This window comes from Hyla sarda, chromosome 5 (genome assembly GCF_029499605.1).
Source record: "Hyla sarda isolate aHylSar1 chromosome 5, aHylSar1.hap1, whole genome shotgun sequence".
Lineage (NCBI taxonomy): Eukaryota > Metazoa > Chordata > Amphibia > Anura > Hylidae > Hyla > Hyla sarda.
The window spans coordinates 164,622,847-164,650,323 of NC_079193.1; the positions used below are offsets into that span (position 1 = coordinate 164,622,847).

Below are 27,477 nucleotides of genomic sequence, written 5' to 3' on the forward strand. Positions count from 1 at the left end.
GCATCGGGTTTCACTTCTGAGACCTGATGCGATCAAAAGTTAATAACCAGGGCAGCAGACAGCATGCCAGCCACACCGCTCCCCAGCAATGCATATTTTTTACTGTGAAAACTTGATATTTAAAGACCCTGCTGGGAACCCTGAATGGTTGGCTCCAGGTAGCCATTCATGGCTCCCAGTGGGGTTTTTAAAATTCTATAGTGTGGATACAGTTTTTAATATAGATGACCGGCCGAGGATTGCAGCGCGATGCCGCCAGCTTCCCCTACAGGAGCCATCTCTCCTACTACAGCTCCCATTATGGACAGTGTCTTACTCATCTTTGTCTCTTATAAATATCTTAGAACTTAAAACCTTAATGGAATTATCCTGTAAAAAGGTTTTCCCTGAATTCTGTACTCAGCACTGTACTCGGCTATCTCTGGCAGTTCCTATAGGGAGTGGCAATGACCATGCCCAACCACCGTTTCCTTATCAGAGGAGACTTGGTTCCCTGTTCTTGAGGTACCACAATCCGGAGGATAAGGGACAGCTAGTATTCATGGGCAAACCCCTTTTATAATAAAATTGATATACAAAAAACATCTAAAGCAGGATGGTTGTGTAAAATCATGTATTTGCATTTTTTTGTTACAGGGTTATGCCAAATATTCTGTTTTGTTCTATGGTTTCTACAATAACCAACGTACAATTGGGTGGCTAAAGTTCCGACTACCGCTTTCCTATTTCTTGGTGGGGGTTGGTGTCTTTGGATACAGCCTGATGGTAGTTATTAGAACGTAAGTAGTACAACACATTACATGAACACAATAAATAAACAGGTGTTTTTGAGATCTGGGGAGATTGGAGGCCATGTCAACACCTTGAACTCTGTACCATGTTCCCCAAAACATTCCTGAACAATTTTTGCAGTGTAGCAGAGTGCATTATCCTACAGAAGAACATACTGCCATTAGATAAGTCCATTTGCAACAATGTTTAAGTAGGGTGGTACATGTCATAGCAACAACTACATGAATGCCAAGACCCACCCAATGTTTCCAAACACAGCATTGCTCAGACTTCCACACTGTCTCTGCAGGCTTACCATCTTCCATATTTTTTTCCAAAATGTCAAAATCGTATTTTTGTTTTCCAGTTTTCCCCAACAAATATAGTTTTTTTCATCAAATACTTTTTGGTAAAATGAAAGGTGTCATTGGCCCTATGGAAGGAAAAATAAAAAAGATATGTCTCCTAAAAGCTAAAATGTAAATTGGCTGTGTCCTCAAGGCCATAACCTGCTGTGTCCTTAAGGTGATACATTGATTTTTTTTGCATTCCAAGTATTCCATTTTCAGGGAAAAATATTTCCAACTAAAGGATTATACAGTGTTTGCAATCCATACAGTTATTGCCATAACATTTTCTCATCTGCTTGCTTTTTTAGCAGCTGGCAGCCTTCCTTAGCTGGTTACTTTACTGTATTAGGTACCTGTGTTGGCTTTATTACATTTTCAGGGTCAGAAAATGATGCAGTTATTTAATTGAATAAAAAAACTTCTGCACTATCCGTTTAAAGGGGTTGACATATGATCTGGTGTGACGTGCCTATACCAAGACTTACAGAATGGCCTGTAAGTAACGCAGCAATACCCACAACATTTAGACAGACAACACTGTGCTTTGCAAATACTTTACCTCTAGTGACTACAAAAGCTCAAAAAATCTAATAAAAAGTAGGCAGATTATCTTACCATTATAAAAAAAATGTAAAATAAAAGAACAGAAAATAATATACACAATAACTGTGTACTATATGTTGTACAGGACAAACAGTCAAGATGCCAATGTTTTCTTATTTTGCTTGTAATACGTTCAACAAATGAGCTTCTGTATATTGAGTTAGGAAAACAAACCTTGTATTCTCAGATTTTCTGTTCCCATCATATAGTAATAAGTCCCTATTTTAATTAATAATCCATGCTAAGAACCTTGAGAGGGTCATCTCATTATATTGTCTTGCCTGTGATGCTCAACAAGTTCAAAAGCCTGTTACAAAAACTCATTAAAATTACTATTTATCCTGAATCATAAAAATTGGTCATAAAGAGAGGGACTGATACACAGGGCTGCCATCAGAAATTTTGGGGCCCCTTACACAGTTCAAGGCTTGGACCCCCTAACCCCGGGGTGCGCCCCCTAGAGTCCGCCCCCCAGGGCCCACCCGCTATCTTCTCCATGGTCTATGAGAAAAAATATTTTAAAAGACAAGACAAGAAAATCACAAGCCCTTTATTTCAGTGAGGCAGGAAGGAGAAAATATTACCATACATATTACCACCATACTGTTACTGACCAAATCCTGTATACTGGGACCATTATTACCAATAATACCATTATACAAGGAGGAATATCATCACCATACATATTACCACCATACAATTACTGATCAAATCCCCTATACTGATACCAATATTACCAATAATACCAGTACACAAGGGAGAATAATACCACTGTACCATGACCACTACCATTACCCCCACAAAGTGACTGTATACGAATCACTGAACACAGACCCATACAAAGCATATAAAGTGGTGACCCTGGTTCTACACAGATGCTGCAGACTATATAAGTGCAGTTACATCTACTGACTCACAAGAGGCATCTTCTTGGAATCGTTCTCTTTCCTTTCCTTCTCTGTCTTGCTCAGACCATCATTAAATCTTCTTACAACCATGACTCATCTCTACAGAATCTGAGAGACAACAAACATATTAGGCTCTGCACTTTTTCAGCACATTACCCACATGTTCCCTACCCTCAGTGCCCAAAAAATGCCCTCTTGGTGCCCTGCATAGTATGAGGGAGTAGTTAAGTGTGTTGGGGGGAAAGGGTAGGGGGACTGGGTGGTGGTGGGTAGGTAATTTTTCCTCCCCTATTAGGTAGTGCCCCCCCTAGGTAATTAGCAAATTTCCCCTATAGTAGGTTGGTTATGCCCCCAGTGGGTAGTGCCCCTAGATATGCAATGCTCCCAGAAGATAGTAGATAATGCCCCCAGTAGATACTGCTACCCAGGTGGGTAATGCCCCTAGTAGGTACTTCCCTCAGTAGGTACCGCCCTCAGGTAGGTAATGCTCTCAGTAGATAGTGCACCCAGGTAGGTCATGCCTCCAGTAGGTATTTCCCCCAGGTATGTCATGTCCCCCAGTAGATAGTGCCCTCAGTAAATAGGGACCTCCCCTGTGCTGATTTCTGTGCTTTTTGTGAGTAGGAGGAGGGCTTAGATTTGGGGTTAGTGGCTAGCTGCAGGCTCCCTTTCTGGACCGCCATCTAAGTAGGCTGAAGATAGATTTTAAAAAAAGTACTGGCAGCTGTGGGCCTTTCTTAGTCCCAGGCATCAGGCTGTGCCCAGGTGCCTGACCTTTCAGTCTGCCCCTGGATACTGTATAAGATAGTTATGAGATAGATAGATAATCCAAGAAATCTGCAGCACACAGAAGTTCAGTGCAAATAGCAAGGTGTTTATTCCATTTCCAGTGCAGCGTGAGGCTGCTGAAACGTAGCACTTTTTTTTTTGCTCTGGAAATGGAATGAACATCTTGCTATTTGCACTGAACTTCTGTGTGCTGCAGATTTCTTGGATTTTCTTGATGATTTGAGACTCTAACCAGGGCTCATATATCTGCAGGCACCTTCATTCTTTCTTTTATTACTCTTAGTAGCTATGCTGTTCTTCTGGTTTCTATTAGATAGATAGATAGATAGATAGATCAGTGTTCCCCAACCAGGGTGCTTATAGCTGTTGCAATACTACAACTCCCAGCATGCCCACACAGCCAAAAGACGTGCTAGGAGTTGTAGTTTTGCAGCTGGGGGCACCCTGGTTGTCCTTTTACCTCCCACTGACCCCCAAAACTGTAACATGCCCCTTTACCCCTCAGAAAGTAACTTACTCTTATGAATGGCCCCAGCAATGGGCAGGGGAATGCTTTATGTTCCCGCTGGCTGTCAGAATATGCTGTGGAGCAGGAAGAAAAGCACCCAACATCCCCACCAATAGGACTGCACGCAATGGAGCATGGGGGAGGAGCGTGTCTCTCTGCTTTCTCCCAGAGAGTCAGCGCGGCCATGGCCCCTGCAATGTTATTAAAGGGCCAGCAGGCTGAATGTTTTAAAACAAAAAAATTAAGCTAAATGGTGCTGGTAGCCGTGGTCCCCTCTCAGACTCCAGTGCCCCTTCTGTTCTGCGGCTGTTGCAGGGGGGTGCAGCGGGGCTGTACCCCCCTGACGGCAGCCCTGCTGATGCATGGGGGCTAATAGTCCTTGTAATAGAGCAACAGACTATAGCAGTGGTTGTTGGTTTCCTCTAGCTACTTACCTCTTGCCAGACAAATATACACATATTGCCCCTCCCAAATAACTAAATATAATTTAGCAAAACTTGGCACTATAGGGTGCACAACCTTTGTGCCAGTATACCAAGTGTACCTCTTGTCCACTAAATGAAAAATGGATAAAAAAAAAACAACTAAATTGAAACTTTATCAACATCTCAGTTTTTTTTTTTTTTTATATATCTCCATTTAGTATATATGGTAGGGGGAAAAAAAACGATGCATTGATAGATGTTACCCCTTGTATTTTAGTAAAACATTGTCATTAAAGTAGTGAAGATTAGTGGAGGCCCCTGGGCATAGAATTTGATAAACTCCCCCTTCATCTCGTATTGTTTCATTTAGTAGTTATTACATCACATTAATACCAGTTCCAGCTAAATCTTTTACCCTAGGTAAACCTCTGATCGATGCCCATCTTTCACAGATTCTTGATTTGTCAGCAGGTATTCTAACAGTTGTGCTTAGCTAAATGATCTGTAATCGGTACCATTACCCATTGGACCATTACCTTCTGACTTGATTAGGCTCTGTTCACATGTACATGGCCGGTGGTTGATACCATAGGTCTTGGGCTGTACACAAAACTTGGGCCCCCACTGTAACTAAAACAGCTTTACCATGCTGAATAAATAACAGTGGATGAGCCAGTCACCAACCATTATCTGTGCATGGAGCATAAGGAGACACTGCTGAAACGGAGGAGGGGTGGGGTGCATGGGGAGACTGAATGTGACTCCCATTTTCAGTCAAATAAGTTAGAATCTAAGGCTCTCATGTAAACAGAGTCTTATTGTGGATTGATGTGGACCTCTTTTTCTACTGAGAGATTCATTTAATATGAATTAGGAGTAAATTTGTTTTGTTTTATATTCATATAAAGTACCATTATCAGGCTATGAACACATAATTTATGACTATAAAATGACCCATAAAAGAAACGGTTTGGAGCCTGGTTGGTATTTAGTACTTATTTTTTGAAGGTTTATTGAAGAAGACATTTTATGCCTCAAGTGCTGGGCAAATGTTTCTTCTAAGGTTCGTTTGATGGGGCCGCAGCACTCCGAGAGGTTAATGGCAGTGTATGTGGAGAGCTGGATTTGTTTTTACTTTCTGTGATTATAAAATCAGCATTTTCTTCTCTAACATTTTCCTATTATTCCCCAAAGACCTCATTTACAGTGACACCACAGGCAAAGTAAATGCCATTCATATATGAATTATTTATATCCATTCATAATGTTATTTTCTGGCTTCTATATAATTGTTTTCTGTTATCCTAACTTATAAGCTATTAGCATGAGTAAAAGGGCAAGTGTGTTCTCGCAGGCAATATCAGTAATGGCTGGCTATTACTTTTGCTGTATAAAAAATTTGCCTCAGGAGTTTAATTAAATGTATATGTTCCTAAATTAAATGACCCAGCTTATTGTAGAAAACATCGCACTTACCAATGACTTAATAAGCTTTAAAATTTTATATCTTCCCTTGCTACCCCTAACTTCTAAGCCCTGTGGTGACACGGCAGCCAAAACTTAGGATAAACTTACCCCAGTACTCTTGTAGGCATGTAAATAAGGCTGATAAAGGTTACGCCCATCCGACTATTCAGGGAACAGTCCAAATAGTCAACCAGACATTCAGTAAATATAAAGTTTGAAAGAAGACGATGTTGTAACATTTCAAAATGTAGCAATAATGAAAAAGAGTTCAATGCAGTAAAAAATAAAACTAAATAAATATTATTTTGCAAAAGTATATGTAAATATATATATATATGTGTATATATATATATATATATATATATATAATATGTGTGTGTTTGTGTATTGCTTCAATCATAAAGCCCATAAAATAAAGTAAATACACTATTTAACTGGACGGTAAACGATGTTATAAATGTTATTTTTCAAACCCCCATCCCTATTCATAAAAAAAAAAATAATAAAAGTTAATCATGAAATTTATATGTACCCCATAATGGTTCTATTAAAAAATATGAGTCATCCTCCTAAAAACAAGCCCACATACAGCTTCAGCAAATGGAAAAATAAAAAAAATGTAGTACTCTTGTATTGTGGTTAAACAAAAAGCAATACATTTCTCTAAAAGTCTTTTCATTGTACAAAGGTAGTGAAATAGAAAAGCTTGAGAGGATCACCCCATCCACAAAAGATCGCTTTTCAATGCAATTTTGAGTGGTCTTCTCAAAGAGATTTCACTGTTCATACTGACCCATAGAATAAAGATAATGGGCCTCATTTACTAAGCTGAAACCGACCGTTTTTTGTCCAACAAACCCGACATTGCACTGTGAAAAGCTGGAAAAGGGGGTGTGGTCTTTTGCAAAGGGGGCGTGCTCTGTCCAAAAAGGGGCATGGTTTCACAACCCGACCGATTTACTATTGAATCCACAGAAAATCCTGTGGGTAAATGGCTTAAAATTTCCACCTAGAAAAAGCTGGTCAGAAAATGTTCCTGACTTTTCCCAATAGTAAATAGAGAGGAATCCTGCAAGTCTGAAACAACTTTTCCCACTAGTAAAAACCCGACACTCTTAGTAAATGAGGCCCAATGTCATTTATGCCCCATGTTGAACTGCATTCAATTTTGTTATTTTTATCCACCTTCCCAGAAAGAGTAAATAAAAGTTTATATTTTATATCAAACTTCTAATGGTCTTCTTAAAAAATAGAACTCATCCTGCAGAAAACTAGCCCTCATACAGCAAAGTTGAGAGAAAAAAGTTAATTCTTATAGAATACTACAATAAAAAAATAAATTAAATAGATTAATAATAATTAATAATAAATAAATAATTAAATAGCATACTCCGTTAAGCCGAAACATGCAAGGCCATCAAGGGCATATTATGCTAAGAGATATAATGTTGACACTTGATTGTAGAAGTATAAGTACGGTACTCCAACATTTTAGTGCCTTTGTTTAAAGGAGTTATCTAGTAAAAACCTTTTTTTTTATATATCAACTGGCTCCAGAAAGTTAAACAGATTTGTACATTACTTCTATTAAAAAATCTTAATCCTTTCAGTACTTATGAGCTTCCGAAGTTAAGGTTGTTCTTTTCTGTCTAAGTGCTCTCTGATGACACGTGTCTCGGGAACTGCCCAGTTTAGAAGAGGTTTGCTGTGGGGATTTGCTTCTAAATGAGACACGTGTCATCAGAGAGCACTTAGACAGAAAAGAACAACCTTAACTTCAGAAGCTCATAAATACTGAAAGGATTAAGATTTTTTAATAGAAGTAATTTACAAATCTGTTTAACTTTCTGGAGCCAGTTGATATATATATATATATATATATATAAAAAAAAAAATTTCCTGGATAACCCCTTTAACCCCTTAAGGACGCAGGACGTAAATGTACGTCCTGGTGAGGTGGTACTTAACGCACCAGGACGTACATTTACGTCCTAAGCATAACCGCGGGCATCGGAGCGATGCCCGTGTCATGCGTGGCTGATCCCGGCTGCTGATCGCAGCCAGGGACCCGCCGGCAATGGCCGACGCCCGCGATCTCGCGGGCGTCCGCCATTAACCCCTCAGGTGCCGGGATCAATACAGATCCCGGCATCTGCGGCAGTTCGCCATTTAAATGAACGATCGGATCGCCCGCAGCGCTGCTGCGGGGATCCGATCATTCATAACGCCGCACGGAGGTCCCCTCACCTTCCTCCGTGCGGCTCCCGGCGTCTCCTGCTCTGGTCTGTGATCGAGCAGACCAGAGCAGGAGATGACCGATAATACTGATCTGTTCTATGTCCTATACATAGAACAGATCAGTATTAGCAATCATGGTATTGCTATGAATAGTCCCCTATGGGGACTATTCAAGTGTAAAAAAAAATGTAAAAAAATGTAAAAGTTAAAGTAAAAAAAAAGTGAAAAATCCCCTCCCCCAATAAAAAAGTAAAACGTCAGTTTTTTCCTATTTTACCCCCAAAAAGCGTAAAAAACATTTTTTATAGACATATTTGGTATCGCCGCGTGCGTAAATGTCCGAACTATTAAAATAAAATGTTAATGATCCCGTACGGTGAACGGCGTGAACGAAAAAAAATTAAAAAAGTCCAAAATTCCTACTTTTTTAATACATTTTATTAAAAAAAAAATTATAAAAAATGTATTAAAAGTTTTTTATATGCAAATGTGGTATCAAAAAAAAGTACAGATCATGGCGCAAAAAATGAGCCCCCATACCGCCACTTATACGGAAAAATAAAAAAGTTAGAGGTCATCAAAATAAAGGGATTATAAACGTACTAATTTGGTTAAAAAGTTTGTGATTTTTTTTAATCGCAACAATAATATAAAAGTATATAATAATGGGTATCATTTTAATCGTATTGACCCTCAAAATAAAGAACACATGTCATTTTTACCATAAATTGTACGGCGTGAAAACAAAACCTTCCAAAATTAGCAAAATTGCGTTTTTCGTTTTAATTTCCCCACAAAAATAGTGTTTTTTGGTTGCGCCATACATTTTATGATAAAATGAGTGATGTCATTACAAAGGACAACTGGTCGCGCAAAAAACAAGCCCTCATACTAGTCTGTGGATGAAAATATAAAAGAGTTATGATTTTTAGAAGGCGAGGAGGAAAAAATGAAAACGTAAAAATTAAATTGTCTGAGTCCTTAAGGCCAAAATGGGCTGAGTCCTTAAGGGGTTAAAGGCTATTATTAAATTTTTTCCATTAATCAGTTATGATGAATAATTATTTATGCTTCCAACATATTCTACAGAGAATGAGCTCAAAATGTAAAAAAAAACTTTTCTTTGGCACTGCGGCTCCAATTAAATTATCAGTATATTGTTCGGAGCGTGGGTGGTAACTAGACAGGAAATCTATGCTAGTGCTGGTTTTGAAGCTGTGTTTCTACAGTTCATTTTCCTAAAAGCTAAGCTTTGTTGAGTTCTCAATAACTTATAGCCCATTGACTTATTATAGCACAGAGTGTCCTTTTCCTACAGTTTTCATTAACTGACTTTCTCATCGCTAAGTAGAAACCTGGACCGCAATGTCTGTAAATGTACCAAATATATCTTGTTTGTCATATCCTCCAATTGTTACGTCAATCTATGAATATTTTAATAGAATTGGAAAGCATAATGTCTGCTGCAGGATGTGAATTATTTGTTTAGAAATAATAGTTTGCGGTCTTATTGTAGCAATTGTAGACATCTCATACTTAGAAATACTTTCTTGCTAAAAGGCTTAGAGTACTTTATGTTACGCACAGTCCTTACTTTCTTATTTAATTTAATAAAAAATGTATTTGATAAATAAATCACAACAATTGATTAATAGAATAACATGAGACAGAACAGAAATATTCCAGCGAAAAAATACATGAGGAATGCTAAATATGACATTCTAGCTGCCTATAGCTACCGCTCTTATAATAGGGTTATCATTCTTACTTACACTTTGATGTTTTGTCTTCCAGGATGGCAAGTAACGCTAATGAAAATACAAATGATGGAGATGACGGGAATTTTAATTTCAGCTTTAAAATGTTTACTAGCTGGGATTACTTAATAGGAAACCCGGAGACAGCGGATAACAAATTTGCATCCATAACTACCAGCTTCAAGGTAAAAACAAAACAAAAGTCTATTAATCTGGATGCTTAAGGGCAGTATTAATTGACATCAATACAGAACATAATTCACGTTTCTTCATTAGTGTAAATGAAGCCAACAATTCACGGTTACAATCAATTTTTATTGTCAGTTTACCTATTTTTCAGTACAAAGACTCATGTGAACGGAAAAGTAATTAAGGTATTAGAGATGAGAGTTTAGAACACCAGAGAATAGGAATTTACATGGAGGAACATTTTAAATAAAACAAGTGTATGTTTTCTGAACAGCTAGGAAGTTTCATATAGAAAAAAAATATTTTTATAAATTTGTTGCCTGTATAACACCACCCCTTCTCAAATGCTTTAGGAAGGATGTTAAAAAATGTATTCCTGTTTTTCTAAGTTGACCTCCATCATATATTGTTTTCTCTGATGTTGAACATTAGAGTAGTTAAACAATGTGGGCTGACCAAACTAAGGGTCCTTTTTACATGTATCGATAACTGTCAAATACAAGCGCCAATGAGCATGTCAATAGGCACTCAATGGATAAGCACACAATAGGCACTCAATGGATAAGCACACAATAGGCACTCAATGGATGAGCACACAATAGGCACTCAATGGATGAGCACACAATAGGCACTCAATGGATGAGCACACAATAGGCACTCAATGGATGAGCACACAATAGGCACTCAATGGATGAGCACACAATAGGCACTCAATGGATGAGCACACAATAGGCACTCAATGGATGAGCACACAATAGGCACTCAATGGATGAGCACACAATAGGCACTCAATGGATGAGCACACAATAGGCACTCAATGGATGAGCACACAAACTAATGTGAATATTTGTCCCATGTAAAAAGGTCTTAAGACTCTATAATCAGTCTGTGGATAGGTTGAAGACAACCCTTATGGGCCTAACACAATGACTAACACCTACTGTTACAAAGCAGTACCTGTACCTACTGTTACACAGCAGTAAATACATGGGACACCAAGCTAAATTAAAACTTATTTAGAGGTTTCCGGTTCATTAACGTTGATGGCTTATTCTTAGGATAGATGCGAAATATCTAGCCCTTTTGCGTAAACCTTAACTAAATAACCCCCCTTCCAATAAAAAAACACTCTTTATTGCACTGAATTACAAACAAAGAGATACTATTAATAACCACTAGGTGTCGGTGTACTACTTAACACCTAGCTATCACATTGGTGCTTATTTGTGAATGGATCAGTTCCCAAGTTTTTTAAAGGGCATTCTTTGTTCCATTGTAACATGTATTATTCTAAACTGCTATTAATAATAATAATATCCCCTAACTTTATCTGCTACTAGTAAGTTATATAAAGGCTTCTGCCTATTGCAGATAATAACCAATATTGGGCTGCCTGGTAAACAACAAAATGACTGCAACCCTAGTTGGAGCACAGCAGTCTGTTCAATCTTCTGATTGGTGGGAGTCTGATATTTGTGGCCTATTATTAGGATATCAATGTCTCAGAAAACCCCTTTAACATTCCACACACTTCTTTATGAGTTACCTTGGTCTTCAAGGTACCTGCTGCAGGTTGATAGTGTGGTGGCCTAGTACAGCTGTGCCAGCTGCTATGCCAAACTTATTTCAGGTGGCTGTAGCCTTTTAGGGTTTGATGGAGAGTCAATTATGTGTCTGAAGTGCTGGTGGTCTATATATATATGTGTTATCACATTGCCTATGCATATTCTTATTTCTGCAGTAAAGCATGCAGAGTACAAAGTGAGGTTTGCAAAATCTAGGATTCATTGCCTTTGCAAAAGTGTGTTTTGTCACATGTTCAACTTCTGTCCAATTGTTTTTTAACTCAATCCCCTTTCCCAGGGTAGGAGGTGGAACCAATTCTCTAAACAGTTCATGCTCTGCAGTCACTACATGAGGAGGCTGTAAAAGAATGAGCATTAGGTGTGTCTAAAATCAGGCACACCTCATAGAAGAGGCCACCACTACCTATTCCTGTCTTCAATAAATATGCATCCACCCATTAACCCTTTAGGAGTCAGCCCCTGAGGAATAAACCCAAAACTAAGAACCCCCCATTAATATTATAACATTTATTAATAACCTATTAAATGTATAATTTAATACACACCACTTAGTGTCAAACTAGTATTACAACCATAAACACTAGTAATGTGGCATGTGATGAGTAGCTTTAGCTCCTGTGAAAATATTTTTGTCCGAGGATAGACCATCAATATTGAATTCCCAGAAAACCCCTTAAAAGGCTTTGCATGAAAGTTTAGCTTATCTCCATCTTCATTGAAAAATAAAACCAATACAAGAATTCACAATTAACAGCAACATCTGCATGAGAGAATCCCAGCCACACATCCCCCGTTACACAGGCAAATGTGTTGACGGCTGAGAATGTTTTAATCATATAAATGTAATGCAAGTCATGTAAGTCAGTTTACAATGCAAATTACACAGAATATTGGCAAATTTGCTATAGTAAATATGCCCCAGAATATATAAACAATGCTGTATCAGTAGCTTCTATGAGGCAGGGCCTAGTACAACCTTCGGAAAATAAACAATGTTCATGAAACCTTTGCAGTGGGCCACCTAAGTGTTAAAATTGACGTGCTATAAAGGTCCAATGGAATACTTCTTATAGGGGCCATATAATATAATTACCAAATATAATTAGTAACTGTCACATTCACTCTTCACCCCATGAACATGGATGAAGTAATTACAACATGGTTCACGGGGCTTCATTACACCTCTTAAGGCCTCTAGTTTAATATGGAGGCTCTAAGAGTTTTTTTGACTTTCATATCTCTTATAATACATAGTTAAAAATCCTACTACTTTGTTGTATCACACAATGTTGGCAGCACAAAAAGTCTTTAAAGGGGTACTCCAGTGGAAAACAAAGGTTTTCAAATCAACTGGCGCCAGATAGTTATACAGATTTGTAAATTATTCTATTAAAAAAATCTTAATTCCTCCAGTACTTATCAGCTGCTGTATGCTCTAGAGGAAGTTGTGTAGTCCTTTCCAGTCTGACCACAGTGATCTCTGTTGACACCTCTCTGCAACTGTCCAGAGCAGGAGCAAATCTTCATAGCAAACCTCTCCTGCTCTATACAGTTCCTGACACGGACAGAAGTGGCAGCAGAGAGCACTGTGGACAAGCTGGAAAGAACTGCCCAACTTCCTCTGGAGCATACAGCAGCTGATAAATACTGGAAGCATATATTTTATTTATATATATATATATATATATATATATATATATATATATATACGCTTGGAGCGGCAGCGGGGGTCGTGACGTCACGTCATGCCCCCCCTCAACACAAGTCTATGAGAGGGGGTGTGACAGCTGCCACGCCCCCTCCCATAGACTTGCATTTAGGGGACATGACGTGACATCACGAGGGAAGTGGCCATGACGTCATGACCCCCGCCGTCCTCACCCAGCATTCTAAACAAACGTCGGGTGCTACACAGAGATCGCGGGGATCCCAGCTGCCGGACCCCTGCCATCAGACATCTTATCCCCTATGCTTTGGATAGGGGATAAGCTGTCTAGGTGTGGAATCCCCCTTTAACTTTCTGGCACTAGTTACATTTGGAAACATTTGTTTTCCACTGGAGTACTGCTTAAAAGAAGATGATTCAAAAGCACCTTCAAGGTGCAGTAAATCCCAAAAATGTGAACATCTTCAATGCATCCTGTTATTTTCTGGGGGTCCATAGGGGTGATGTTTCTGAATTTTCTTTTTCGGGTTTAAAAGTGGTCAGACGGACTGAGAGCACTCCATGACAGGGAAGTCTTTTGGTTTAACCTGCTGAATTGTTCTCAGCCAAGGGCCCTGAATAGTAGGATGAACTTAACCTATCAATATAAATTTGTTTTCTCTTTTGGTGCCTTATTTTCACATTGCAGATACAAGAGTATACTAAAAGTTTTGTTCTCTGCTATGGATTGTAAAAGTGATTTATTCCTGGTGTGTTAGGGGTGGAGAAGTGACATGCTCCCCCCTCCCTATGTTCACCTAAGTCACCTAAGTTTGTAAATTGTATCTACATGTGATTAAGAGTCGAAGGACTCAAAACGTGTCCTTCTGAGCATTCCCAGGGATGCTTTTGTGATTTTATTCATTTGTTATACACTATTTTAGGGATCCTCAATGAAGAAGAATTTTACATCCAACAAGTGCTGGCCTTTTGGATTAATGTGATCATGTATGAAGTCTAAATCATATAGTACTGAATCCTTACATAGGGTTATTTTTTGTTGTCACAGTGTATGATTGTTAATGTTCTTTCCAAGAGATAATGATTTATGTACTTTGTTCTGTATTATGTCTTTTTCCCTTCAGGAATCTATTGTAGATGAAGAGGAAAGCCATAAGGATGAAAACATTCATCTTACTAGATTCCTCCGGGTCTTGGCCAATGTAATGATAATTTGCTGCTTGTGTGGCAGTGGTTATCTTATCTACTTTGTTGTTAAACGCTCACAGACATTTTCTAAGATGCAGAATGTTGGCTGGTATGAAAGAAATGAGGTAATAAAACATTTTGTTAAATAAGCTGGAATGGTATGATAATAATATAAAAACTCCATCATTTATGGTTAGCCATCTCAGGATACAGATTATTGTGGCCTTTAGGAAAAAAAATTTTGTTAGTGTTTTCATCATCGCCAATAAAAGAGAAAGCTCTTAACTGTATGCGTGTCCTAAGAATGCGCTTGCAGTTGGAAGTGGAACTCACATAGCTAACTCCCTTTTCTCGGTGATAGTGACCACTAGTTATGCCATCCCCTGGCAGGGTGTTCTGTGGAAACCTAGGCATATGACTACCTCAATCTACCCATTGTCCCAGCCCAGTTCCTACCCCAGAGCTTGATTAATAGCCTAGACTACTTGGTACTGCTCTACTCTACTTTGTCCTCCATGCTGCTGCTTCTTTTAGGCATTAACTATAAAGAGATAGAAGATTAGGATCCGCTCTTGTGTGTGTATGGCAGACATCACAGACATTAAGCACCACTATCCAGCTCAAGGACAACTGAAAACTACAGATGAAGCATGAAGAACAATTGCATTTACAAGTTACACATTCTATAGTGCTACTTCTTATGTACACACATGACAGCATATTCTGAAAAGTTACCTGAAATGACAGCCTGCTTTAAGGATTCTGCAATTTTTTTTAGTATTTTTTTTTATAAATGCATTCAGAAATGTTTAACTTTATTATTATTGTATAATTGTTTGTTTATTGCCAGATGAGCTATATATTTTTAGTTTTGAGTTATTTTTGTGGTTCATATAATTTATTGAACAAATTGTACACATCTGTTAGGGAAACGAAAAAACAGCTGTTCTTTCATTGTGCTTTGGAATTCATTTTTAGAGTGTTCACCACACACAGTATTATTAATAAAAATTTTCAGGTCATAGAGATAACAGATTTTTTTATGCTTTACAGCTTTATCACAATAAAAATATTATTATTTCTTTTTAATCATTTATTTTTCTGTGACCACATTTTAAGAGCCTTAACTTATTTTTGTATTTCAATGTATTATACCTGGCTGTTACTTTTAAAGATAGTATATTAAATTGTGCCAAATTGTACATGCAAACAAAGAAAAATTCAGCCAGCTCACCGCTTATAGTAGTCCAATCTGCGAGCACCCGGAAGCAGGGACTAGGCCGAGCCGTTTCATCGGTATCAGATGAACACAAGTGAAGCAAAAGGGTGTCCAGCTCCCAAACAATTAAAAGTTCAAACTTTAATGGTCCATATCAAAAATGCTTAAAGAAAAACACCCAGTGAGATGCGTTTCGAACCACAAGGTCCTTAATCATGACAGTGGAGGATACTATGCACAGACCTTATATACCCTAGATTCAGATGCACATGTTTGCCAGGAACCTCCCATACACCATCTGAAAGTTGGAGTCTGCACTCACTTCCTGGGAGGGACCAGCACAGCCAGGTAAGTTAACCCATTCATGTAAAAAAAAAAATCATTAGATATTGATAAACAAAACATGGAATAAACGGCAAACCAATAGCAAAGAACCAGAATCTAACTAATCATCATTGTTAATAACAATAATACAGTAAAATGTTAAATAAAAATTTTCAGTAGAAATATGACAGGTCATTGCAAAGATTTCTTTGCTATTGGTTTGACGTTTATTCCATGTTTTGTTTATCAATATATAATGATTTTTTTTTTTTTTACATTAATGGTTTAACTTACCTGGCCGTGTTGGTCCCTCCCAGGAAGTGAGGTCAGACTCCAACTTCCAGATGGTGTATGAGAGGTTCCCAGCAAACATGTGCATCTGAATCTAGGGTATATAAGGTCTGTGCATAGTATCCTCCACTGCCATGATTAAGGACCTTATGGTCCAAAACGCGTCGGTGTATGGGGTTTTCATATTCTCACTGGGTGTTTTTCTTTAAGTGTTTTTAATATGGACCATTGAAGTTTGAACTTTTAATCTAATCGTTTGAGAGCTGGACACCATTTTGCTTCACTTGTGTTCTTCTTGTACATGAGAGAGCTGGGGGCCATTGTTAGGCCTCTGGATATCTTTACAACCGATTGGCACCCTGCAATGGCATCATGGTAGTAGAGAGGAACCCCGAACTGTAAAACCACTTAATAATGACCATAATGACCATAGCATCTAGAAGACTGATCAGCAGGGCTAAATTTTTTTGTAACTTGGCAATTTCCATCCCTTAGAAAGGGTTTGTTGGCCTCAGCCTATTTACAGTGCCAACACCAACCATCCCTAAGCTTTAATAGTACAGCTGTCCATGGAAATGGCTAGAAATTTGAAGCATACTGTCATGGTGCAGGGTAGCAATGTACTCAATTATCATCTACATCAATATCTTTATCTAGCTTACTTATAGAAACACTAGGCAAAACATATGCACTGGTTAGGCAAGTGTAGGGTGCAAGTGGGCAGTGCACAACATATAGATTTTCTCTTTGGTGATGTTTTTCAATCTTTGTGTTATGCACAGCGTTTGCCCTTTAATTTAACTTGAACATATAAAGTAATATTAGAAAACTAGAAGTTACATTTACAAAATCTCCTCTGCTAAGTCTCCTTTAAGAATTGTCATCTCAGTATTTTAACGTGCTTCTTTCCTGTGATTATTTTGCAGGTTGAGATAGTGATGTCTTTGCTTGGAATGTTCTGCCCCCCACTTTTTGAAACAATTGCAAACTTAGAAGATTACCATCCTCGGGTGGCATTGAAGTGGCAGTTAGGAAGAATATTTGCTTTGTTTCTTGGCAATCTATATACATTCTTGCTGGCTTTGATGGATGATGTTAATGAGAAAGTAAGAACTGAAGAACCCGCTACTCAAACAGCTGATTATACATACATGCATCAGACAGTATCTAAAACCATTGTTATGTTTCATTTTGTGGCAGCTAGCTCAAGAGGAAGCCATAAAGAATATTACTTATTGGACTTTATACAACTACTACAATTCAAGTACCAACATAAATGGAACAGACACCACACCACCGCCACTACATCCTGCTGATGTCCCTAGGGGTCCCTGCTGGGAAACTAATGTTGGAGTTGTAAGTATAGTTACGGCATTATCCCAACATAATATGCTGTCTATGTTCTCTTTTGATAGCAGTAAACCAGTTCTAATTTCTGGAATTTTTATCCCCCTGTTAAATGTCCCAAAGGCAAATCTGAATTTCTAGTATCTACAGTGAGAGCATGATAAATTGGGTCTGTATTTTTTATAACGCTGATTAGAAAAATAACATTATGATATAATATGTAAGCATAGCCTGAGGTTACATACAGTAGCATGATTATCCATGTTACAGCAACAGAATGTACAGTATTAAATCCAGAAAATTTGTGCAAAAAAAGGAACAGAAAACAACTGTGTTATCTGGGTACCATTATCCACTAAAAAGCATTTTTTTATTTTTTATTAACTGCTGCCAGAAAGTTAAACAGATTTGTAAATTACTTCTTTAAAAAAATCTTAATCCTTCCAGTACTTATCAGCTGCTGTATGATCCACAGGAAGTTTTTTTTAAATGTTTTTATTTATTTTCTGTCTGACCACAGTGCTCTCTGCTGACACCTCTGTCCATGTCAGGAACTGTATAGGTTTGCTATGGGGCTTTGCTCCTACTCTGGACAGTTCCTAAAATCGAAAGAGGTGTCAGCAGAGAGCACTGTCGTCAGAGAGAAAGGAAATTCAAAAAGCATATAGCAGCTGATAAGTACTGGAAGGATTACGAGTTTTTTTTTAAATAGAAGTAATTTACAAATCTTTTTAACTTTCTGACACCAGTTAATTTAAATAAAATAAAATAAAGTTTTCCAGTGGAGTACCCTTTAAGGGCATTCAAGTAAGTCTCTTTACTGTGAGTCCTTATGGCGGCCAGCATCTGTAACTGAACTCCAAGTGGAAATGGTAGAATTACAGCATAGAAATGAAGATCAGCGGAATTTCTCAAAGTATGGACATAGGGCACCATTCTACACATCCATACTTGGATAAGTGATTTCACTTATCCTCCATGCAGCATAAAACCCAGACATTGGACTTTGTGCACCCTGTTGCTGATGTTACAAAGCTGTAGGGCACAGCACATTGACATAGAAGCTTAACGCAAAATGGCAAAAATCCATATTTCTTTATTGCAGACAGGTCTTGAGTAAGCACTAAATCATGCTTATGCCTATGATTAAGAGCTTGCTACTAGAAACCCTGTCTGCCATAAAGAGATAATAACAGACAAGTGTTCTTACCAGCTTCAAGTAGTAAGCTCTTAATCATAGCCTACGTCTATGTTTAAAGGGGATTATGCTTCATTCAATAGATTTTAAATTGGACATAATGACACTAAATAATTCAGTATCTTAACATCTTACTTATTTTATAGAAGAGATTTTCACGATTACAAACTGGGTGGCAAAAATTGAGATTCTGGTAGTGTAAGCTAATTCTTCCGCGTCATAATCAGGCAGCTATTTTAGAGAAAAAAGGTTAAATATTTCTATAAATTTTTTTTTTTTTTCGAAGATTCAAATTTGTTATATATGCAATTAAATAATTTAAAAAAAAATCAATGTCTTATGTTTGAAAATGGTCTGTGCCTTAAAGCTAAAAAGTGATTAAAATAAGCCCAAGGCTAGATAGAGCTTCTTATCAGGATTTCAGGCATATATTTATATTTTTTAATCTGAATTCATCAAATTTGTACCAAGTAGTAATATTATGTCACTACGTACTTGTTATATTTTTATATTATTCTAACTGTCAGACTAAATCCCACCCAGATGATGTCTCATATTCCATTCTGTCGATGCTTGATTCCCAAAATAGGAATTTGTAAGACTGACAGTATCGGACATTCTGGTGACATACGTCACTATCCTAGTAGGAGATTTCCTTCGTGCCTGTTTTGTAAGATTCATGAACTACTGTTGGTGCTGGGACCTGGAAGCTGGGTTTGTAAGTACTTCCACGTCTCAATAATCCTATTTATTTTATTGTAGGTTAAGTTTTTATGCATATGACTTTTTGCTTTTCTTTTGTTTCTTGCTTATTGTACATTTCTTAAAGAATTATTGGAGAAAGGAGAAAATCTTTAGGTCTGCATTACCAATGCTCTTATTTGGCAAATTACATTCACAAGCTAATGTAACAAAACAGTCTTTGCATTGCATAGTTCGATAAACTTACTTCATAAAGAAAATGAGCAGAAAGACTATGCTCTGTCTGATGAAAAAAATATATAGTACAACACTCAATACTGCTGCTAAAACTCAATTAATTACAGGATATCTATTGAAACTAGAAGAAAACAGTGGATTCTATAACAACATGAACATTTTTTAGCTATTTAATTTGTGGATAAATAGCTAAGGCAACCACCAGGAAGAGGCCCATAATACAATAGCAAGCATAGTGAGCATTTTCCTCTGCCGCCCCCCCCCCCCCCCATCCATGTGAAGTCAGAACCCATTCAGTCTCCCTAAACATTTTTTTTGTCTAAAATTAGATTTTAACCCCCCCAAGGACCATGCCCATTTTGGCCTTAATGGGGTACTCCACTGGTTAGCTTTTGGAACATTTAGTTCTGAACTCTGTTCACTCTGTCCACACCTCTAAATGCAAGTCTATGGGAGGGGGCGTGGCAGCCATCACCCCTCCTCCAATATACTTGCATTGAGGGGGGCAGGGCTGACCCCACAGCACGCGGGGAGTGCCCCTTTAAGGACCAGGCCAATTTTGGATTTTTGCACTTTAGTTTTTTCCTAAAAATCATAACACTTTCAATTTTGCACCTAAAGACCCATATAAGGGCTTTTTTATTCTTTTTTTTTTTTTTGCGTAACCAGTGTAACTTTGTAATTACATCAATAATTTCATAGCAAAGTCTACAAGTCTACAGAGAAACCCAAAAAATATATATATATATTTGTGGGGGGAAATTGCAAAAAAAAAAAAATTTGTAACTTTTGGGGGCTTCCGTTTTTACGCAGTACACTTTTCAGTAAAATGACACCTTATCTTGATTCTGTAGGTCCATGCAGTTACAAGAATACCTAATTTATGTAGATTTTATTTAATTTTACTACTACTCATAACTACATGCACCAAAATAAGCATGCTTAAAATTGTCATCTTCTGACCACTTTAACTTTTTAATTTTTTTGCCTACGGGGATGTATGAGGGCAAATTTTTTTGTGCCGTGATCTGTAGTTTTTATCAGTATCATCTATATTTTGATGGTACTTTTTGATTACTTTTTTAAATTTGTTTTATGGTATATGAAGGTACCAAAAATGCGCAGTTTTGGACTATGGTTTTTTTTACATGTACGCCATCGACCGTTCAGTTTAATTAACCTTATATTTTAGTAGTTTGGACATTTACACATGCAGCAGTACCACATATGATTATCTTTATTTTTTATTACATTGTTTTATTTAAAAAATGGGGATTCAAATAGGAAACTATTAACCCCTAATTTAATTAGGAAATTATTAACCCCTAATTTACTTTTACCTTTTTTTTTTGTCCCCATAGAGGGCTATACCATGCAATCTTGCAATTGCATACAGTGTTCAATGCTGAGTTTTGGCTCAATGTTATCGGTGCTCTGCTGCTCTAGCCTGCAGAGCCTGGCCAGAGCTTCAGAGCACCGATCAGATGGTGAGGAGGCAGATAAGGGCCCTCCCGCCATCCATTCAGCTGATCAGGACCTGCGATTTCACCATGGATGTCCCGATATGAGCTAACCAGCACCATTAAATCCGCATTTTAGACACCACAATCAACATGGATTGTGGCATCTAAAGTGTTAATGCCAGGCATCGGCCCAATCGACGGTGTCCGGCATTGACCGTGGGTCCTGGCTGCTGATAGCAACCGGGACCTACCTGGTATGAAGCATGCCCAGCTTGTGAGCACGCTTTAAACCTGGGTTCTCAAACTCAAATTATCTGGGGGCCACTGGAGGTAGTGGCTGGGTGAGGCTGGGCCGCATGCGCCCCTCACATATAATGTCCCCATCATGCGCCCCCCACATTCCCCCTACCCCCGTGTGGTAATAGCATGAGCTGACAGATGATGGGGGTGCTACTGCTGGGGGGGGGGGGGAAGAATTAGGTAGGCCGCAGTTTCCCCACATTAGGAAGGTAGCTGTTTCCCTGCATTAGGTAACATAGTTTCCTCACATTAGTTAGCCGTAGCACAGTTTCCCCACATTAGGTAACCATAGCACAGTTTCCCCACATTAGGTAGCCGTAGAACAGATTCCCAACATTAGGTAGCCCTAGCACAGTTACCCCATATTAGGTAGCCTTAGCACAGATTCCCCACATTAGGTAGCCATATCAGTTTTCCCACATTAGGTAGCCTTAGCACAGATTCCCCACGTTAGGTAGTCTGAGCACAGATTCCCCACATTAGGTAGCCATAGCACAGTTTCCCCACACTAGATAGCCTTAGCACAGATTCCCCACATTAGGTAACCGTAGCACAGATCCCCCACATAGCCATAGCACAGTTACCCCACATTAGGTAGCCTTAGCACATATTCCCCACATTAGGTAGCCTTAGCACAGATTCCCCACATTAGGTAGCCATTGCACAGTTTCCCCACATTAGGTAGCGCAGCACAGTTTTGCCACATTAGGTAGCATTAGCACAGATTTCCCACATTAGGTAGCCTTAGCACAGATTCCCCACATTAGGTAGCCTTAGCAGAGATTCCCCACATTAGGTAGCCATAGCACAGATTCCCCACCTGGACATCACTACGTACATCTGCCTGTGGGGACTTCCTGGCGGAGGTGCGCGTTATAAGTGATGTCATCGCACGCGCTGTCCAGGACATTGGTGTCCCTGCGCGGAGCTTGCGATGACATCACTCACTGCATGCACCTCTGCCAGGAAGTCCCGGCAGGCAGATGTAAGTAGCAGTTTAGTGATGGGGCAAGACTGGTTGCCCCATCATTTGTCCACCGGGTCCCAAGTAGCAGTGTTTGCCGAAGTATGTAAAGTCTTCTGGCATTTAGCCCTACTTGCCCAAAGCAGGGCTAAATGCCTGAAGAAATCACCTGCCGGCACCAGGAACTGAATGTCCCGGGCATCGGGCGATACAAATTCCAGATCACTGATGCGGGCCACAAAATTTCATTCCGTGGGCTGAGAATTTGAGACCCTGGCTTTAAACCCTGGTAACAGGACCAGGGCTGTACACCCTTGGTCCAAAAGGGGTTAAGTATCAAGCTATAGCTGCAGTCCATAGCAACACACTGGGGAGATTCTCAAAAACTTTCAAAGGTCTTTTGTGCTGCTTTGAAAATATGAAAATATGTGAAAATTCGTTTTCGCGCCACTTTTGTTTTTTTTTCACGCTAACATATTTTTTTTTTTGCATCCATATTGGATTTTTTTTGCACCAAAATTGCTCAGTTTGGCACCAAAATCAGTAATTTTGTGTGCAGGTGTGGTGCAGGTGCAGTGACCAATAAAAATAAAAATATATACCGTATATATTTGTTATAACATTTTTCAATAATAATAATAATTTTTTTAATAGTTACTTATATAACACCTTTTCCCAAAAAAAAAAACAAAGAAAAAAAAACAATAAAACTACAACCATTTCTGTAATTTCTACACTATCAAAAAGCTGGTGTGAAATTTTTGATGTAAACCCCTTTTAAAATATCATGTAAAGCAGACAATATACATGGACACGCCCACTTTTACAAAACTGACTTGAACAGTGTAAACCTTGACACAAAGCTCTTTGAAAATGTGGTCGATACTTTTCCAAAATTTTGACCCAAAATTGTTTATTTTTTGCCGCAAAATTCTTTGAGAATCTCCCCCACTTAAATGTAAGCAATCTTGTGGACAAAATCAATCTTATAGAGCTACTAAAAGTCAGAGTGCAGCCCAGGCTTTAAAAGAAGATTTATTAAGAATTACATTTCATGTACCAGTCTTATACTGAAGATAATCCTCATAAAATGTGTCAAATTTATTAGCTCACATTAAGCTCATTATTAGTGCACAATAGCTCATACAGTTGTGGCTAAAACTATTGAGATAGACACAGTTTTAGATTTTCACAAAATTTGCTGCATTCAGTGATCAGACGTTTTAGTTAGTTGTTACATAAAGTGTGGTGTTTTTGTTTGACCATCCATTTTTTGAGGATTAATCACAGGTTTAGTTTCTTAAAAGTATTGAGATCTGGGGAGCTTCTTAGTCATTTTTCTACTGGATGGGATAATACAGACCTCTGCACTATTCCACAATGAGGACCATATACTGACCAGAATATTACGTGGGACCCCAGCCTTAGGGTCTATTTCCACCCGCAGAATTCCCCTGAAATAAAAGCCCAATACCCTTCTATGGGATTCCACACTCCCGTTGAAACTTTGGAAATCCCATTATTCCGCAAGTGGGATTTCTGTAGTGTCGACGGGAGTGCGGAATCCCATAGAAGTGTACTGGGCTTTCATTTTAGGTGGAAATCCACTGTCGGATTCTGCTGGTGGAAATTCTGCCATGTGAATAGACCCTAATACTTCTTTTTACAAGATGGCATCATAAATAATGAAAGTACCCTTAAAAACATCTAGACAATCCAATATTATAAACACTGTTGAAAGCTGGTACTGTTGTGCAAAAGGTTGGCTTTTCAGGAGATTCTGACAGAGATGCCCTTTGTTACACACTAGGATCTGACTGCTTAACTGAATTCCATTCCCTCAGAACAAATGTAGCCAACCTTTGAAAGCATAAGCTATGAAATGACTGTTTTTCCAGGGAATTAATCTATATCTATACTTCTATTTGCCTTGCAGCCTTCCTATGCAGAATTTGATATCAGTGGTAATGTGCTGGGTCTGGTCTTCAATCAAGGAATGATTTGGTAAAATCCTTATTTTTTATTTTGCACTAGCAGAGTACTCAACATTTACCACTCTTCCTACCTTAACCTTGTTGGAGAGGAAAAGCAACAATGACACTTGTCACCATATCCCGACCTCATATTCCATCCTCATATTGCAATCTAATATCTTGTCCTCATATCCCGACCGTCACATATCCCGACCTCATATCCCGTCCTTAGGTAAGGCTGAGCTGTAGTAAGGATATTGTAGGCTGAAAATGGAAGAGGCATGGCTTTGCAGGGTATAGCTTGTAGGAGGGACATGGCTTGCAAGCCGGACAGATACATTCACCCAAAGATGTGGAGCTTGTAGAGTAAGGTGGAGCTGAGCTGAGATAAAGAGATTGTGTTTGAAGGACCTGTGATGTGGGTGTTTCTGACAGAAATGGTTTTTTTGGCTTTGAGCCGAAACCAAAAAAAGAGCCGATAAAAGTAGGGGAGTGGCTTGTGAGAGGGACGTGGCTTGCAAGCTGCACTGACAAACACTCACCAGGAGATGCAGAGCTGAGCTTGTGGGATAAGGTACTGAGAAAGAGAGGGAGAGACACACACACACGCCCCCTCCCATAGACTTGCATTGAGGGGGTGTGGTGTGACATCAAGACCCCCGCAGCCAACACCGAGTTCAGAACAAAATGTTCCAAATGCTGGGGCATTGGAGTACGCCTTTAATAATTACTTATAGAAAAAGCAATTCTTAATTTAAAAAACTAATTATGAACAGTATAAAAAAGTCAGCAGTTTATTACCTTCAGCTGAACTTCTCACCTATTGCCTATTCTTTCAAACAATAGATAAACAAACTGTTCTCATTAAAATCATTTCTATGCTTGTTAACTCTCACACTCAATTTTATGAGGTAACCTTGGCTGAACCTTTTAGAAATTCCTAGCTTATCACGTTGCTAGGTTATTTTAAATTTTGGGAAAACAGAACTGATATTCCTAGCTATGATGCTTCTTATCTATATTATTTAATTATTTTCACCAATTATGATTAAAAACATATTTTGTTCTTGTCAGCCTGTAATAAGGAATAAATGCATCTGAGGCAAAAAAAAAAAATTTAAAGGGACCCTGTTAGTTCAGTTATGTTCCCTTTGCGGTGGCAGCAAAACATAGCAACAAACTTGCTCTTTTCATCAAACTGTCTCCCATGCTGAAGTATACAGTAGTTTAGGAGAACTTCCATGTTATCATATGCTCTATTCTGCTTTGTGGGGTTAGCGCCCCCTTCATGAATACGGATAACTCTTTATAGGCGGGACAGATTGTACCAGAACATGTAAGTTTTCCTAGACTACTGTATACTTCAGCATAGGAGACAGACTGCTAGAAGGATCAGGTCTGTTGCTATGTTATGCTTCCCTTACCAAGGATAATAGTTACCAATAAACAAATAACCTACCCAAACCGTAGGCACCAACGAATATGCATCACCGAAATTAGAACCCAAAAAATAGTGCACTAGACAAATTACATAAATATACATAAATCTTTATTGAGAAAAATACATATATAAAATAGGACACAATGTTAAAAACACCAGAACACAAACAGAAAGTAGCCATGGAGGACCCATAGGTATGGATACAATATGGAGCAATGTATATATAAGGACAAACATAGCATACAGCAAATGAAAAACAAAGAGCAAAAGTTAGTAAACTACAGCATTAGCAAGGAGAGTGATCCATTTAGGGTGCCAGACCATACCTACCCAACCCCACCAATCGTTTCACTACAAACGAGCTTCATCAGGGGGCGTGACGTCTACTTTCTGTTTGTGTTCTGGTGTTTTTAACATTGTGTCCTATTTCATATATGTATTTTTCTCAATAAAGATTTATGTATCTTTATGTAATTTGTCTAGTGCACTATTATTTTGGTTCTAATTTCGGTGTTCCCTTATCAAGGGCAACGTAACTGAAAATGTAAAGACAGTATTAGCTTTATATTTGTTTCTATGTTAAAAAAAAAATCATATAGAGCACACAGATAGACATGTCAAAAGTTTTACTCAATCAGAGTCTCGGTGCTAAGACCCCCACTGATCGCTAGATAGAGCCCAAAGAAGCATTTGGCAAGGCCCTGCCCTCCCTGACTCACTGCTTAATCCAACTTGTTGCAGACATATACTTACAATGGAGCACTTTTACTATAGTAAGTTGGATCGAGCAGTGAGGAATAGGGTGAAGGGCTCAACCATGCTTAGCCTGGCTCTATCTGGCAATCAGTGGGGGTCCAAGAATTGAGACCCCAATCGATCTAAGCTTTTAAAATATCTGTGTGATGTAAAAAGTGATAGCAAGGCTTATGAGTAAATAAGTGAAGATAGTCTCTGATTTTTTGAGCGCTGTATGTTTGCTGTTAGTTAATTGGGCACCTATCTTTTGTGTCTGTTCATTGCAGGATGGGTTCTTTTTATGCTCCTGGACTGATAGGAATCAATGTCCTCAGGTTGCTGACCTCCATGTACTTCCAGTGTTGGGCAGTTATGAGTAGTAATGTTCCTCATGAACGTGTATTCAAAGCATCTAAATCAAATAACTTTTACATGGGACTTCTTCTGCTCATCCTTTTCTTGAGTCTACTCCCAGTAGCTTACACCATCATGTCTCTCCCACCCTCATTTGACTGTGGACCTTTCAGGTATGACAGTGTAAGGAATTGCTAATGTTTTGTTATGTTATGAGCTGTAATTCAAATATATTCATGCATATAACCAACTAGAATATATTACTAAATATAAAACATATAGCTCCGGCATACTCTGGCTTTTGACAACTTATCCCCTGTGCACAGGATAGCTGAGAAATGTCTGCTTCCGGAGGGTGGGGGGTCCAACTGTTGGCACCTCTGCAATCTCCAGAATGGGGCACCACTGTTCTTGCACATGGAATATGAGGTCGACACGTTCCCTCCATGCATCTCTACGGGAATGCAGGAGGTACAAGAGTACA

At 38.6% G+C, this 27,477-nt stretch overlaps 1 protein-coding gene across 2 annotated transcripts in view; it reads left to right on the forward strand.

Annotated features, from left to right (window-relative positions):
* Positions 1–27,477, forward strand: part of TMC2 (transmembrane channel like 2) — an 86,754-nt gene that overhangs the window by 45,921 nt on the left and 13,356 nt on the right. For both annotated transcript variants that reach the window (XM_056520624.1, XM_056520626.1), the window contains 8 exons: positions 637–779; positions 9,854–10,001; positions 14,382–14,570; positions 17,206–17,385; positions 17,480–17,635; positions 19,414–19,542; positions 24,427–24,494; positions 26,927–27,166. In XM_056520624.1, coding sequence (XP_056376599.1) covers positions 637–779; positions 9,854–10,001; positions 14,382–14,570; positions 17,206–17,385; positions 17,480–17,635; positions 19,414–19,542; positions 24,427–24,494; positions 26,927–27,166 — 1,253 coding nt within the window. The remainder of the gene's footprint in view (positions 1–636; positions 780–9,853; positions 10,002–14,381; positions 14,571–17,205; positions 17,386–17,479; positions 17,636–19,413; positions 19,543–24,426; positions 24,495–26,926; positions 27,167–27,477) is intronic.